We start from the raw sequence: 16,497 nt of genomic DNA, 5'->3' as shown, positions 1-16,497 counted from the left end.
TGCAAATTCAAAGAGAAATTACAAGCAGCAGATTATATGTTTTGTTTTTTGACATTTAACTGTCTCTTTCACCAGAATACTTCATTAAAAAAACAGCTTGATGTTGAAAGTTTACTTTTTCCTTGAAGAAAAATCTCACTTTTTTTGTATAAGTTGAAATAAATCTTCAACTTTTAGAAATACTCAATACTTGATGTTATTTGTACAGATGGAATGGTCCACCACACATTGCTCCAGATTTGCTTTTGTATGTTTGCATGCTTGTTTTCACTGTAATGTGTGTAAAGTGTTGACGGGCCATCCACAGCCTTTAGAGAAAAACAGGTATGAGGAAAAAGTGAGGCCCTCCATATGTTTCTGTCAACAGTTTGCCCAGCAAATAGCATTAAGCAACACTGTCAACACAGCATCCTGTGTGCAAAGCAAGGAGGAGACAGGCAGAGGACGGACGCTTCCACACAGTGGAGGGAAGGTCAGCCGCAGTATGGATCTGGAAGATGTGCAATCACACCGCAGCTGTCTTGCCAGGTTTTTTTTTTCTGAATATGATACTTGCTGACATTTAGTGAGGCATAAACATAAGCTGCTGTCACCACACGGTAATGTAAAACATCCATCATCCTGAATGCGCGCCAGGGCACCTGCAGAGAGTCACATCAATGATGCCCTGCTGCCATCTCCCCTTACAACAAACACAGGGTGAACTTTAGAACACAACGCTGCCCCCTTGAGGGCTGATTAATGTGAAGCCTCTAAAGTGGAACAAACACTGTATATATTACCCCTCCCTTCAAAAAGTATTGATTGATGACAAACTTAACTCAAATAATTCTTTAGTTTACTCTTATATAGACAGATAGGTAGATAGATATTTTGTTTATTGGCACTAAAAGTTAAAAAAATTAAAGAAAACCCAACAAGCTGCATGGGCAAGAGAGGTATTGTATTTATTTAGTGATAAAAATAAAATTATTTCAGTAAACATAAACATTTCCCTCTCTGTGTTGCGCAAGTCTGTGAATGTGTTGGCCTTAAAATTAAATCTAACACTAACACAGTTCCTATGAAATGGCTATGCCACAGAACAAATGGTGTATAAGGGAGATTTCAAGGTAAAAAGAAGGCGTCAAGTTCTTTGAAAGGAAGGAAGTCACCTACATTTGGAAAGCAAGTTGCAGCTGTGGCGTTAATTACAGCAATTTATGGAAATTCGTTGGTGTGAAATTGTTGGGGGTTTTTTGGGGGCTTTTTTTTCTTGACAGAGACCATTTTTATATCTTAGCACGTTAATTTTTTTTTAGAACAAGTCTTACCGTGGTTCTGTATGCTTTGTTATTGTTGCGCTGTTTCACCAAAGCAGAGCAAAGCCTGCAGCCTTCAGAGCCTGACTGCAGCAGCTGAGCCCAAATCGCAGTCAGAGGGGGCGGGGCTTAGCAGGACCTTTGTGGCGTTCGATGACCGTAGGAAATATTATGTTCAGTTGAAAGCTCACTGCCAACACATTTTCAGAAAGAATGTGAATAAAATGCCAAATTAGAGAGATGGTTGGAGCAAGAAAGCGCAAAAAAATTGCTGCACTTTTTATATTATCATGCTTTATTTTGTGAGGCATATTTGGATGGTAAACATCTGCCTTGATTTAATCAACTAAATAATCAATCACAGTCACTGTGATTAAATTAAAGAAAAAATCCTTTCTGCTAGGGTAATCAAAGGATAAAATATTGTATAACCTCACTTGCTTGTCTTTATACTGGTGTTATTCACCAATGGCAGAGATAGACACACATATTTTAAGTATATTTGTGTTGTTTACATTGTCCATACCATGTGATACTTCTAACTTTCATCAGTGTTTAAAGAAATGTGCACTCTTCTGTTGTACTAGGTTAATTTTTTTCAGTTTACTATTTAAATATTGTGCATCGTGCTGAACTTAATGCATCTTTAAAAAAAAATCTCTCAAAACAAAAAGAATAGCCTAAATAGATTTGATACAGTTCATTTACCTATCTGTTTACATTCAAACACCTGAGGTCCTAAGGAAAAGGTTTACTGAGTGTTTCCAGAGTCAGAAGAAACAACATCAACAAAGTTCAATATTTAGATTTATTTTTCCTCTTATTCTTTATGAACAATGTGGCAAAGTGTTGGACTTTTGTTTGAAATTAATTTTATCTATCTATCTATCTATCTATCTATCTATCTATCTATCTATCTATCTATCTATCTATCTATCTATCTATCTATCTTATTTATCTATCTGTTTATTTATCTATTTGTTTCTGTTATTTCCATACATTTTCTGACTGAACCAAATGATGGACAGCAGAGCACATACATAACAAGATAATAATAATAATCACTATGATCGAGCAGCAGCAGTTTAAAGTTCTGTTAGTAAAACAGAAAATATTGTACCCCGGAAACAAAGGGAAAAAAAACTTTATTTTTCGTTTCAAGCTTGTTTCATTAGAACTAAACCATGTAAGAATAAGCACGTGACGCTGCGGCTCGTGTCAGAGTGGCTGAAGTCCGGAGCGGCCCTGAACGCAGCACGGCGCCGCGCTCTTCCCAGTGCTGGCTCCCCTCTGTCCTCCATTAAAGCTCGGCTCCATCCCCGCTGTACGGCGCAGGCCCGAAGTAGCGCAGCCGCTCTGAGGTTAGTGCCCTACCGCGCAATCTCCATCTATTTCAGCCCCGGCGCAGCCGCATCATCGAACCCGGCAGCGTCGGGGTGGAAGATGCGGATTGTTTAGATTTGGACTGCAGTGGGTTTAACTTGAACGGCTGCTGTTTTTGTGTCGTATCTCGGTATCGACATTAAGCGGGCAGACAGTAGAAGAGCTGTGGAGGACTCGCAGGCCGCCGGGGCCTGTTTGGAGCTGTTTTCTTTCATATTGCGCGGGTTTCCTGCTAGCTGCTGCCTTGCCGCTCTTTACCATCATTTTACTCCCCCAAACCGCGCTTGTTTGTGGGCAGATCTTATATTCATGCTCTGCTCTGCGATCAGAGTTAAAGTTAATTCAGATCACTGAGCCGAACAGGGCTAAATGGTTAGCTAGGCGCTAATTAGCCGAATGTAGGACGGAGCTAGCTTAGCTTAGCTTGGCTGCAGTCTGCTCCTGAACCGGCCGGTGGAGGAACATTACAACACTGTAACGAGGGAGAAATAACGTGATCTGCTTCACACATGAAATTATCAATACTTACTTTCATGTACTGCTCTAAAAATACTTTTTCCACGTCCTGGTGGCGATTATAGGCGAGTCGTGCATCTCTACTGAGTCCTGCAGGGTCCAGACTTCATGTTGTGCACATAAACACGAGGCACTATTGATATCTCCCAGCTATTTCGTTTACAGCGATCGTTGTGTCTTGTGAGGAGAATACTACAACTGTTCTGCTCATTATGGACATGCTCAATCAAATTATTTAAATCTGCCTGCTTTGCATGAATCATGCAGGTCATTCAGTTGCATGTCTCCATTCAATTGTCACATTCTATGAGTCATAACCAACCCACACACACACACACATCTGTGAATCTACAGGCTGTAAATGTGTCCAAATAGTACAGCATTTATGCTTTACTTACTTCCAGATGGATTTGTCCAATGCAATTTTAGTGAATATGCTGAAAGTATGTGTTACTGAGAGGATGGACAGGATTCAAAATGAAGAGTCAGAAGAGTGGCTAATGTGGAAGAGTTCAGAAATAAAGCTAGAGAGACCAAGATTTGGGGAGGTGGGGGGATATATTGAACATCAGAAATGGAAGAGGAACATTTATGCATGTAGTGAAGGGGGACATGGAGATGGTTGGCGTAACAGCAGAGGAGATCCACAAGAAGCCAGAAAAAACACTGAAGAAAGAGAATAATCATCAAGATTGCAGAGCTTCCTTGGCAATCTGCCTTTGTAAATCAGAGAGAGAATACCCAGCAGTTGGTCTCACTGTAATGCATACTGTGGGAGTGTCTGCAGCCACAACCCAGGGAGCTGAGACAAAAGGTTAGGAACTTTCTCAAACAACACCCTCCCATAATCAGTGAGGAGATCACTATCAGTATTTTAATGATTAAAAACACAACACAAAGACTGATTTAAAGCAGTTTTCCAGGTCTGAAGTTATATTTAATGCATAATAAAGTGCAGTCTGCAGACAAAACAAAGCAGCTACATCAGAAACATTGTCCTCACTGAACCCGCCTGATGTGCTGTGATGAAACGAAGCCCCCTAGTGGCGCAGCTGCAGCACTACAACAGCACACTGAGGGAAACACCTTCAGCACAGTTTCACCACATTTTGGCAAAGTTAACTCGATTTCTTTACTACTGCACCACACATTACTATTTCAATATATCATAGAAGCAGCTGTGCAGGATTATGAGACTGAAGTTGAATTAATCATAAGCCCGCCTTTGTTTATAATCAATAATCCACACCGATGTGCATTCTACATTATTGTGGCAAAGCATCTGCTGGGCCGAATGGTAATAAATCTGTATCAGTGTTGGAATTGTTGCTTTCAGATCACTCTCTCAGACCATGTCCTCTTCTCTCCTCAGTATTTCAACTGTGGATCTAGCTGCATTGACCAGGTGGCTCATAATGGAGGAGCACGCCGTACACCAAACCGAGCACATGACCACCATTGAAGCCAGCGCTGTCAGCCAACAGGTCCGGCAAAACACTCTCCTAAAGCAGGAGGTCTTCCTCCTGGGCGGAATTCCCCTTATTTCCTCTCATATTCACATTAAACCTGATATATGCAGGTACACGTTGACACGTTTAATGAATCTTCCATGATGAGCGCCGATGAAGACTCCACGTCGTCACCAGACGACGACCCGTACGACGACACGGATATCCTCAACTCAGCTGGCACTGATGAGGTCACGGCTCACCTGGCTGCTGCAGGTAAACCAAGAAACACTGTAAAAACACACCGTCTGTTTATGCTCCTCGCTTCAGTGTAACGCCACCAATTGGCCACCAGGTGGTGCCAGTGAGCTGTTCATTGTGTCATGCAATTTAATGGAAAATAGTTCAACTATATAAATTGAAATAACTACCACCAATGCGCCTTTGTTTACATTTTTTATTTCTAAATTTATATTTACTGTTGTTCTATGCTGAATAAAAGTTAAATCACTTCTCCTTTCCCTCCCTGTCAGGACCAGTAGGCATGGCGGCTGCAGCCGCCGTGGCGACGGGCAAGAAAAGAAAAAGGCCCCACATCTTCGAGTCCAACCCTTCCATCCGCAAGAGGCAGCAGACACGTCTGCTCAGGTGAGACGGACGCTCCAGTCCGCCTCGACGGTCCGATTCACCCTGTTCGGGGAACTTAAAGGACGCTGTGTGTTTTCAGGAAGCTACGAGCCACGTTAGACGAGTACACCACCAGAGTGGGCCAGCAGGCCATCGTGCTGTGCATCTCGCCGTCCAAACCCAACCCCGTGTTCAAAGTGTTCGGTGCCGCTCCTCTGGAGAACGTGGTGAGTGTTTCCGGTCACAGCGAGCACATTTATTCTCCTCTGCTCCAGAAATGAGGATCTGTTGGCCGTCCGCTCAATAATGCATGACTTAAAGGTGTACTTTTGAATTGTTGTGTCAAAAGCGCAGACCAAAGCACAATTTTCAGGTTCTGGTTGAGATTTAAACCAGTTGAATTGCAAAAAATTCTGTTTAAAATGCTGTATGTATTTTTTTTTATAGGTGAGAAAATATAAGAACATGATCCTGGAGGACCTGGAGAACGCGCTGGCTGAGCACGCCCCCGCCGGAGGAGAGCTGGCCTCAGAGCTGCCCCCTCTCACTATCGACGGCATCCCCGTGTCCGTGGATAAAATGACTCAGGTGAGTCTTGTCTGCTCTCATTGAGTGGAAATCTGACATTACCCAGAAGAAAATCTATCTGGTACAAACTCATGAACAGCAGAGGGCAGCACCAGCCAGTAAAGTGAATACATGTGTCTTTTATCAATAAGGTTAAGCATGAGTTTTTATCCACTTTGGTCCTTGAATTTGTTTTGACGATGGCCACGATCCTGGGGTTGGGATGCTGAGGTAGTGTCTGCCGGATCTCCCCTGTGCGGAGCGGTGAGATGAAGAGAGCGACGCTCTGCTTCTGCCGGGCCTCTCGCTGCAGTCGGAGTACTCCGCTCCCCCGGGGGACCCCGGCTTGTTTACGCCGCCGTCCCCCCGCTGCTGACGCATCCTTCGGATCATCGTCAGAGCGGCCAGCATGACAGCGGCCCCCGGAGACGGGAGCGCGGCCCCCGGGAGCGCGCCAGCCAATCCCGCGGCCGGGCGAACCCTCGGAGGGCAGGTGTTAGTTTGGGCTTGTTTTTCTGGAGGTTGTAGGATGAGATTATCATGAGGAGCCTGTTGCCTCAGTCGGCCGAGCAAAGCCAGGTGGAAAAGTGTTGAAGGGGGAGGTGCTGTTGGAAACAGGATGTTTTCTCGGCCCTCTGGAGAAGATTGGAAATGTAAACATGACTACCGAGTGCGGGTTACGTGGCGTGCCGGGACCCTCGCCCATCAGATCCACCGAGCATCTGCAGCAGGTGATCCCGGGCCGAGCCTGAGCCCGTAATTACCCCCCCCCCCCCCCCCCCCCCCAGCCCTGCTCGGTTCAGAGACCCAACAACACGAAAAACATGGCCGTTCCTCCTCAAGTCTGATTGGACCACTGCTCGGAGGATTAGCATTGGGGGAGGGGTGGGGTGGGTGTGAGGGCAACATGCCACTTAACTTAGTAGCCGCTGTAATTAGGCCATCTGGCCTTACACAGTTCTCCTATACATCCATATCATCCACAGGTGGAATCTGCTGCTGAAGTCCTTTTTCAGCGGTCAAAGTTGGTTTTTTTTTTCTTCCCCAAAATAAAGCATCAATCTCCACAAAGACCCATTTCATCATATTTATATGTGACGTACCGAGTCGCTCTATCGATGGTTCTGTGATGGTGAGTTAGAAGAGGGGTCTAATGGGGGGAGGAAGGAGGGATTTATTTCTCCCAGAACCAAATTTAGCCCGTGATGTCAAGGCAGGCAGACGCTGCAGTGCCTCATTGTGCAATATAATCCCCCGTTGATGCCTGCATATTACCAGGACACTGAGGACACTGGCACTAAACCCCACCCCGGCACGTCAGTGGATGCGAGCGCAACGCCTGCCCTGGAAGTCTTCATGTGATGCTGAGGGAGAAAACGCACACGACGATGAGTCAGATTCGATTAAAAGCATCACTTCCAATGATTCAGTCTTCGCACTGACGTAAACAGTCCCTCCAAATATTCTGGTGAAATCAGAAAGTTTGGTAGTTATCATAAGTGGGAGTACTTCGTGTTCAGAGGTCGCAGGCCTCGCGGTGTCTGTCTGCCACGTCAGACTGGAGCCGCCGCCATAGATCGGTCTGTCGATAAGCACCAGCGCAGTGCTCTCCTTTTGGAAAGCCGTGTTCTATTTTCAGGCCCCGACCACCTCAGCAGGTGCCCGATCAATACGCGTCTCCTACCGCCCGTTCAAGGGCGCGTGCGTCCAAATGTGTGTGTGGGAGAGGCACCGCGCCGATGTGCTTCGGTTTTGGTGTGATCTGATACCGTCTTCCTCCCCGTCCTCAGGCGCAGCTCCGAGCGTTCATCCCGGAGATGCTGAAGTACTCCACGGGCCGAGGGAAGCCCGGCTGGGGCAAAGAGAGCTGCAAGCCGGTGTGGTGGCCCGACGACATCCCCTGGGCCAACGTGCGCAGCGACGTCCGCACAGAGGAGCAGAAACAGAGAGTAAGAGAAACACCGGATTAATCAGGAGAATACGACCAAGTCCAAGCGTGAAAACACACAATCGCACTTTCTCCTGCATCAACTTCCGCGTGCGCCGCTTGCAGGTGTCGTGGACGCAGGCGCTGCGGACCATCGTGAAGAACTGCTACAAGCAGCACGGCCGCGAGGACCTGCTGTACGCCTTCGAAGACCACCAGGTCACCACGGCGACCACCACCCAGCACCACCTGACGGCCGCGCAGAGCATAGCTCACCTCGTGCCCTCTCAGACGGTGGTGCAGACCATCAACAACCCCGACGGGACCGTCTCGCTCATCCAGGTCTGTTTGGATCAGTACCGACTCGGGTCGCGCTTTCATTTCGTTTTTGTTTTCCTTTTTCTAATCGCCGTGCTTCGCCGTCAGGTCGGCACGGGACACACAGTGGCCACCCTGGCAGACGCCTCGGAGCTGCCCGGCGTGACGGTGGCCCAGGTCAACTACTCAACTGTGACTGACGGAGAGGTGAGACTCACCGTGTTGCTGCTTCAGCGGGAGCTGTCCGTTCAGCACCACAAACTCACAACACAAGAACAAGTCAGTCATTTTCTCCTTTTTTTTTTTTTCTTTTTTTTTTTTTTTTTCCAGGTGGAACAAAACTGGGCCACCCTCCAGGGCGGAGAGATGACAATCCAAACCACTCAAGCATCGGAGGCCACGCAGGCGGTGGCGTCCCTGGCGGAAGCCGCCGTCGCTGCCAGTCAGGAAATCCAGCCCGGCGCCACGGTCACGATGGCGCTCAACAGGTGATTTTCTGAGAAGTCGGAATTCAGCGGGGGTCCCCCTGGAGATGAGAGCCAACCGCTTCTCACCCCGGTTCAGCATCTAATTAATTAGCTTGTGGTTTTTATCGCAGCAGCAAGCAAAGGTGCTCGACCGTTAAACTGCTTGTTAACTTCATATTTTACCTGCTAACAGCTCAGTAAAATTTTGTTTATTAAAGAACACCAGCGCAGGGCGATAAATACGTGTTTATTAGCACTCGCTCATAACCTGCAATTAAAATGTTACGGGGTCTCGGGATGCGGCGCGCCGCGGGGAACAGGCCAGCGGCAGCGGTACGAGATTATGAAGACGCGAGTAGGCGCGAGGCGTGTTGTTCTGGGGGGAAATCAGCCGCACACACTCGTATTCAAGTGGGACCGGCGACAGAATCTGAAAGCCAGCATCACGACAACACAGGAGGAACGTCTGACCTTTGCGGGGGAACTCGAGTCTTTTTGGTTTAAATTTAACCTGACCCCGACAACCGGAGCCGTCACTGAACTGAACCTGCTGAATTCATCAGTCTGCGCTCAACTACAGCTTCTTCTTTTTTCACTTTACTGCTGTCAAGGCGATCATTCCAGGCGTGTGCGGGTATTTCCCAGCGGGGCTTGTTACCTGCACCCACCTGAGCCCTGCTTCCCCCCGCCCCCCCTCCCCCTCCCTTGCTGTTTACCTCGGCTGAGCTGCTCTCTCTGCTGCGGACGCCGTGGAACATTCTGTCTCTGCAGAGCCTCTACCCTCTCGCCGTTTCTGCTGCGTCGACAGCGGGAATCGGCGCCTCCGTGCTAATAAAGTCGAGCTGACGGCGATAAAAGTTTAAAATCTTTCTTTGAGGCTTATTTTTTTGGACCGATCCATCAGCGTCCACTGTCCCTCCTCCTCCTCCCCCCCCCCCCCCCCCCCCCCCCCCCCCCCCCCCCCCATTCCCCTGTCCATCTGTATTCCTCCGTCACCGGCCAGGCTGCGATCGCTTCCATTAATTCATAACGGAGCGGGTGTGGTAATAAGCTGGTGGTAATTCCACGGGTTTGATCTGGTTAATAAAACTGCTTTGTTAGGCCCGCAGCACCTGGCCTTGGGGAGACGTGACAGATTCCCTCTAAGTCCAGACGGGAAAAGCCTCTTACGGCTCATACACTCCTGCCTCTTCACCCCACATCTCACTAATAACCCTTACGTTTGTGGGCAGATTGCGTGTGGGCGCCTCGACCAGAGAAAGACAGATCCCTGACAACGCCATCCAGCTGGTTTGCAGGAAATAAAATTTCGACGTGTGTGTGTGCGCGTGTTTGTGTTGCAGTGAAGCGGCGGCTCACGCCGTGGCGACGTTGGCAGAGGCGACCCTTCAAGGAGGGGGGCAGATCGTCCTGGCGGAGACGGCGGCCGCTGTGGGGGCGCTGGCCGGGGTTCAGGACGCCACAGGTACCCATCAGCACGACGACACTGCTGCAGAATAAGAATAATAAAAGGTTTTTACAGCAGTCAGTGTGAAAGGTTAACATAAACACACAAACGGTCACGTTTTCCCTGCGTTTCATTTGAAATTAGCCTCTGAGCCCCCTCGCTCTAATCTGAGCGGTGCTGATGTGACAGATGGCGCCTCGGTGCGCCCAGCAGCAACGCAGCTTTTCTCTTACCGATACTGAAACGCTCTGCTGCTGCAGACACTTGAAGAAATCGCTTCAGCGGATACTCGAATCTGCAGCATTTCGGCGTTTTTTTTTTTTTTTTAGTTGTTTTTTGACCTTGTGATGGACACCCGTCCACTAATTCACTAATTTTCGACGGCTGAAAAGCAGCAGGTCAAAGTCACACTGAAAAAGTTCCTGGTTCCAAGTCCAACAGGAGACCTCAGGTCAACCCCGCGAACATCTCACCAGCTGTCAATCTCCCACGCACACACACACACACACACACACACACACACACACACACACACACACACACACACACACACACTCACAAAGTCCTCCATGTCCAGGGGGCATGAAGGGGTCCCTCAGGGGCCTCCTAAACAGCTTTGATCCACTCCATTATCAGTCTATGGTCTAATCACAGGACCAGCTGTCAGCAGCCGCCCCCCCCCCCTTAACTTCTCTGACTCCTATACATACAGTTGATTCATACACTGTGCCAGTTGTAAGGTGAATTGTGTGTGTATACGTGAGCTTAAGCCTTTCACCTTTAAAATCAAAATAAATCAGCAGCTTGAAAGTCTGAAGTCTTTAATTGAAAAAGAAAAGATTTCAGATTATTGATAAAACATGGTGCGAACACAAAAACACCCATAATGCTCCCTTTGCACACGTGGAGGGACGCTGTTCTTCGCCGCAGTCGCTCACTGGAGCCGCCGGAGCCGGTCCTCCTGCCCGCTGTTGACCTTAGCTAATCACTGGAGTGCCGCACGGGGGTGAAGAGCGCCGGCCCCAGACGCGCTGCTGATTGGCCCGCGTAGCGACCCTTCACTCATAAAGACGCACGCACGGCCCTCGGACGTCTGGAGAGCGGCGTTTGAGGGTTCAAGTGAGGCACTTGAGTTAGCGGCTGCGCCGTGTTGGCGTGCCGGGGCCCCCGAGCCCCTCGGCCTCCATAAGCCCTCCTCCGTAATTACTGCCGCACAATTACCTGCATCAGCAAAACGTCAGTGTCGCAAAATCAGCGGCGAGGGGGCTTAGCCGCAATTACGACGAGGGCTTGGCTTGTTGTGGACTTTTCAGGGAGATAATTGTTTTTCATTTTCATTCTTTTTCTTCTGCGTCGTCCAAAAAGGCTCACGTGCGCGGAGCACTTGTTGCGCCCGGCGTCCAGAGCTCAGGGTAATGGGAGCTGGCGTGAGCCACTGCCATCCCCTGCTCTGACCTTCTTGCCTGCCGGTGACACTGTGACAGCTTGCAGGGTGGGGCCGCGGCAACACGTGACTGCAGCGCTAATCCCCCTACACACACACACACACACACACACACACACACAGGGCTGGGAATGGAGGGGGGAGCGAGCTGAGGACATGCAGTTGGAGCATTGTTGAATAATTACTCCTTTCCTTTGCAACATGGCCGCCTCCAGGCTACAGAAACGTCTCCTTCTCTCTCCTCCCCCCCCCCCCCCCCCCGTCCTCAGGTCTGGTCCAGATCCCGGTCAGCATGTACCAGACGGTGGTCACCAGCCTGGCCCAGGGGAACCGGCCCGTCCAGGTGGCCATGGCGCCGGTGGCCACGCGCATCGACAACACGGTGACGCTGGACGGCCAGGCGGTGGAGGTGGTCACCCTGGAGCAGTGACGCCGGCCGCCCCGCCAGGAGTAGAAGCCACTGAGCGGCCGCCTCCCCGTCCGCCAGCCAATCACGCCGCGTACAATGTCAGAATATATTTTAAAAAGGAGTCCGCTATCAATGCATCCTGTTTACTATGTAAAGACATTTTTCCTTTTGTCGACGTCATTTTTACCTTTTCCTCATCATGTTGTTTTTGTTTTTGTTTTGTTTGTTTTTTTTTTTGTTGGGGATGTGATGTTGAGCATTCAGTTATTTATTTCCTCACAGAGACGAACCAAAAAGCCCGGGAGGAAACGCCGCCGCTGCAAACCGCTCGCCCGCGTTACCGACGGTTACTGGGGATGATCGTCGATGTCGTGCGTTTGTCAGACATCTTGAACGTCGGTGCCATACCCAGAAGTCACTCCTCCGATCACAGCTCTGATTTTCACCCTCCCCACTTCGATCGCTCTCTGTACAGACACTCCCTCCTGCTCCCGCGTCAGACGAACACGTTATGTTGGAATGTCGTCTTGTTGTGTGTTATTCCCCCCACCACAGACACACACACACACACACACACACACTTTCCCCCAACTGCAGTCCACGCACACGCCAAAATCTGCGAAGACTCAGGACACACATGAAATGGTTTGGGGTTTTTTTTTTAAATCTCTGGATTGATGAACTGTTTCGCCCGGATCCATGCATTTACTGTTATTTTTTAAGATGACCGTCTTTGTACGTCTGCAATCGCTCTGTACGACACGGGAGGCGGGCCGCGCTCCGACAGGAACTCACACACAGACGAGACCTCCGAAACAAAACAATGAAAAAAAAAAAAAAAAAAAAAAACGAGTGCTTTACCATGAATCTGTAACACTTGGTTTAACTCACCGATCTTGTGTATTTCACTAAATAAAATTCCACTATGGCTGCTGTTCAACCTTTTTGTTCTTTCTCGGTTTTATTTTCACAGCATGCATCTCTCATCTCAGTGTTTTAAGAAATCTTCTTCTATGCACTCGATACAAAGCCCACTCGCTCCCCGCCACCCCCACCTCTCCCGCCATGACAGACAGGGCCTTGATTATGTCATAAGCTGCCCAAACCTCCTCTGCTTTAAAGCCTGGGATTTGCTAGCAGGGCCCTTCTGTTGCTCGGTGGAACACGGAGAGACGCGTTGGGGCCTTAATCTATCGGGCAGCAGCGCATATCCCGCTCTTCCTCCAGATTAAAGCCCAGCCGGGCTGCGGTCGCACAGATGAAAAGATCCCGTTTTCCTTCCCCTTTTTTCGCTCCCGTTCGACGCAGGTGCACACGGGGTGGCACACGGCGCGCGGCGTTTAATTCACCGCAGATTAAAGGCCTCATTAGCCAGCTTTCTTGGAAAAAGAGCCTGACGCTACGAGTCCCTCCGACGTCGCGTCGCCTCGCCGTTCATCCACTCAGCCACACTTAAGCAGAGTGCCCTGAAACCTTTCAACTGTGTGATTAAAGCTGAACCCAGATGAACCGTGGAACGGCTCGGCTTCAAAACAAGACAGTTCGATCCATCGGGTTTGGTAACTTAGCGTTTTTATTGATATCAGACCAAGACGGCGCCACTTTGCAATAACAGGAGCCAGAATTTGAAAAGTGTTTCGACCCTCCAGTAGAGTCCTGAAGGCAATATGTGTATTGATGGAGCGGCAGGATGATCGATCCTTCCCAGTCGGGCGGACGAGGCTCCGGCCGGGACTCCAGCCGCCTCGCAGTGGGGGCCAGCGCCGGGTGAGCCTGGGAGGGGCCGGCCATTCTTGTTGCCTGGAGTCGTGCAGGCAGACTCTGGGGCAGGGCTTTAATCTCCACTAATCGTTTCTTAATACGTGCATCCCGGGCCCTACACCCCTGCACGCATGCACACACGTACGCGCTCCGGGCACGCACGCACGCACGCACATACGGGTAAACTGCTTGCAGCTCAAGCCCCCCCCCCCCCCTGCTCGCTCCGACAAGACATAATCTCCCGCCATTCATCCTGGGAAGCGACTTGAGAAAGCATCCCTCCCAGCATGGAGGAAGAACTCGATAACCTGGAAATCTGGAGTGTTTTAAGCAAAATTAATCATACTTAGATGCTGAAAACATAATGAGCGAAACAAACGTGTTCCTTGAAGCTAATGGAGGCATGTTGCTGATGAGGCGTCTCAACACATAACGTGGGCCAATAGTCTAATAATGGCCTCCTCACCTTCCCAACTCACACCTCTGTCCACCTCCAGCCCAGACACTGCGTAAGAACGACGGTAATCTCATTTCACTAATGCTCTGGAGCCTGCATTAGAACACAGGCGAAGCACTGTCTCAGCCCGACTCGACCCACCCAGGAAACGGCGTGTGTGTGTGTGTGAGAGAGGGAGATGGAGAAAGGGGCCGGGGTGGCGGGGGGGGGCTGTGGGATCGAGGGGGCACTGAAAAATGCGGTGTAACCTGAGCCGCCCGGTCCATCTGGAGAAGGCCTCGCATTGACAAGGGTTATCCCACAATGCACTCTGCTGCAGAGAAGATCGTTAGAGGGAGTCCGACACAATGGATCAGTCTTTTCAAAGTGTTTATTTGCATCACAAATACCAGAATTTGTATGTTAGGAAAAAAAAAAAACAGTACATTTGGTTCCGAGATGCGGCGGCAACTGAACAAAAACAACAGACGGAACAGGTTCTTTCATTTATTGCAAATCTCACAGCAAACAAGAGTCTCTGCAAAAGGTCCAGCGATGAAACCGACGTAGATCCACTATAGCTAGCCTGCGGGCAAACTGGTGACAATACAAATCATATTAGCTAAAGCTGAAGTGTAGGCTATAAAGCAGGATTTATGCAAAGGCAGATAGAGAGGTTTTAATCCCCAGATCCCCCTGTCACCTACATTAGCAGACCCTGACCCAGATATATGAAGCTCGGCATGCAGCGGCCCTTTTTTGAGCCAAACTGTCAATGGGCTGATAGAGCGGAGCAGAGCAGAGCAACATCAGAGGAAAACTCCCTCGCTCTCCACCCCGCTTCGTTTGGGGAAAAGAGGAGGGGGGGGGGAGAAAGGCTGCATTGAGAGAGAAGGGTAAGATGACACCACTCAGTTTGCCAATCATGCCATGGAGCTAAGAGAGACCCCCCCCCCCCCCCCCCCCCCCTCCCCATACACCCCACCTTCCCCCCCACGGTTAGCCGAAGGCGAAACAGTTGAATCGCACAGCAGATCTGAACCTGCAAACTCCAATTCTGCTCATTAAACCTGAACACAGGACTGATCAATGAGCAGCCGGATCCATCATCACAGGAACAGCATCAGCAAACTACAAGTCATCAGAGCCTTCAATCCCCTGGAAGCCGGGGTCAAACTGATCTTTATTTTTATTTAATATTCACCTGATGCTTATTTCACAAGTGACATTTTCCTAATTCGACCTCAAGAAACGTTCACTTGTGTTAAAATGTTAAACTTTCTAATGAATAGAATCAGGAGTCCGACCTTCCCGTTTCCTGTTGTCAAAACCATGGAGCCATTAAACCGCTGTAGCTTCAGGTTTGTAAATAACCAACAGATTCACGATGTTTCATTCAGTAAATCCATAAGTACGTTGGAGCTCAAGAACAAACATGACGTCTTGCTCTGGGCTAGAAGTGGCAGCATGGCCTGAATGTAGTGGAATTCCTAGACCAAAGAATCCCTTGTATTGTCTTTGGACTCCATGTTACGTTGTCTTTCTTGCTTTTGGAGATGCTTTAAACCGTCTTCAGGCATATCTTCAGAGAGCTCATAGACTCAAACCAAAACTTCACAGTCTGATATCTTGAAAAGTATTTTCCTGCAAACGTTTTCGTTGCTCTTTTTGCCCTGCTTGGAGTGCATGGTACAGGCTTGCAGTTCAAAGAGTCACTAGAGCTTTGAGGCCAGGGTGTGCAGGGGAGGAACCAAGTCTCACCCCACCCTTCATCACCATCAGCCACTCACTCACTCGCTGACTTTAAACGCTCTCCGCACCTTTTCCTCTGCGGTGGGCGCCACCGAAACGCTTTCCAGGCGGTGGACGCTCTCAAGCAGTAGTTGGCAAGTCTAGAACCACCGGATCCATCTACCTCACCAGTGTGAGTTCTACCATTGCCAAACACCACCAGAGAGCTGCTGGGCTTCTCCATCGGACGGGAACTCACCTGAACCGAAAACACCTGGCCGGACGAGGACAGTCGGTGCAGATATTCAAAATGTGCAATTAGAATTTAGATTTCAGTCATGATCACCTTCCTGATTACAATCCACGCCTGTGCGAAAGCGATGGCAGTCTGTCTCATCCTATATTGGCACTACACATAATTGCTCAAAGTATATATACAGAAGCAAAAATGTGCTAGTGCCAAAACAGGCGAAGAAGAGGAGGGGCATGTTCATCCAGATGCAAGCAGATGCTGCATTAGACACCGGACCAGCTCAAGCAACCCCACCCAGGAGCACGGCGGAGGAGAGGCCACCGAGAGCGAGCCGCTGTACGCCCGGGCACCATCAAGCGGTTCTTTCTCTGCTCTGTTTATGGCCCTATGGTAATTCACTGATAGTGAGCTCTCACAGTGAATTCTACCAGTGCCATACACAGAACAGGAGTCGTTATCACC

The 16,497-nt window shown here is 49.3% G+C and overlaps 1 protein-coding gene across 4 annotated transcripts; it reads left to right on the top strand.

Annotated features, from left to right (window-relative positions):
• The first annotated feature begins 2,546 nt into the window (after positions 1-2,546).
• nrf1 (nuclear respiratory factor 1) lies at positions 2,547-12,745 on the top strand. Of its 4 annotated transcripts, none has more exons than XR_003933332.1 (13): positions 2,547-2,662; positions 4,573-4,684; positions 4,780-4,924; positions 5,182-5,296; positions 5,376-5,502; positions 5,723-5,863; positions 7,633-7,791; positions 7,896-8,111; positions 8,196-8,294; positions 8,418-8,575; positions 9,898-10,019; positions 11,715-11,952; positions 12,137-12,745. XR_003933332.1 is itself a non-coding variant. In XM_030113606.1 (12 exons), the coding sequence occupies exons 2-12, from the start codon at positions 4,616-4,618 to the stop codon at positions 11,873-11,875; spliced, it is 1,512 nt and encodes a 503-aa protein (XP_029969466.1). In that variant the 5' UTR covers positions 2,547-2,662; positions 4,573-4,615; the 3' UTR covers positions 11,876-12,094. The 4 variants fall into 4 exon arrangements, 2 of the variants coding, with proteins under 2 accessions (XP_029969466.1, XP_029969467.1); XR_003933331.1 differs by having other exon boundaries at positions 11,715-12,004; XM_030113606.1 differs by lacking the exon at positions 12,137-12,745 and having other exon boundaries at positions 11,715-12,094.
• The last annotated feature ends 3,752 nt before the right edge of the window (positions 12,746-16,497 follow it).

The sequence above is a fragment of the Salarias fasciatus genome, chromosome 17, assembly GCF_902148845.1.
Source record: "Salarias fasciatus chromosome 17, fSalaFa1.1, whole genome shotgun sequence".
NCBI classification, from domain to species: domain Eukaryota; kingdom Metazoa; phylum Chordata; class Actinopteri; order Blenniiformes; family Blenniidae; genus Salarias; species Salarias fasciatus.
This window is presented reverse-complemented; position numbering and strand designations above follow the sequence as displayed.

Excerpts from the sequence above, each read along its gene's own strand:
- nrf1 (XM_030113606.1), top strand. The coding sequence starts at position 4,616 with ATGGAGGAGCACGCCGTACACCAAACCGAGCACATGACCACCATTGAA. Across the intron at positions 5,503-5,722 it reads CCGCTCCTCTGGAGAACGTG|GTGAGAAAATATAAGAACAT; the intron begins GTGAGTGTTTCC and ends TTTTTTTTATAG. Across the intron at positions 8,112-8,195 it reads GGACCGTCTCGCTCATCCAG|GTCGGCACGGGACACACAGT; the intron begins GTCTGTTTGGAT and ends CTTCGCCGTCAG.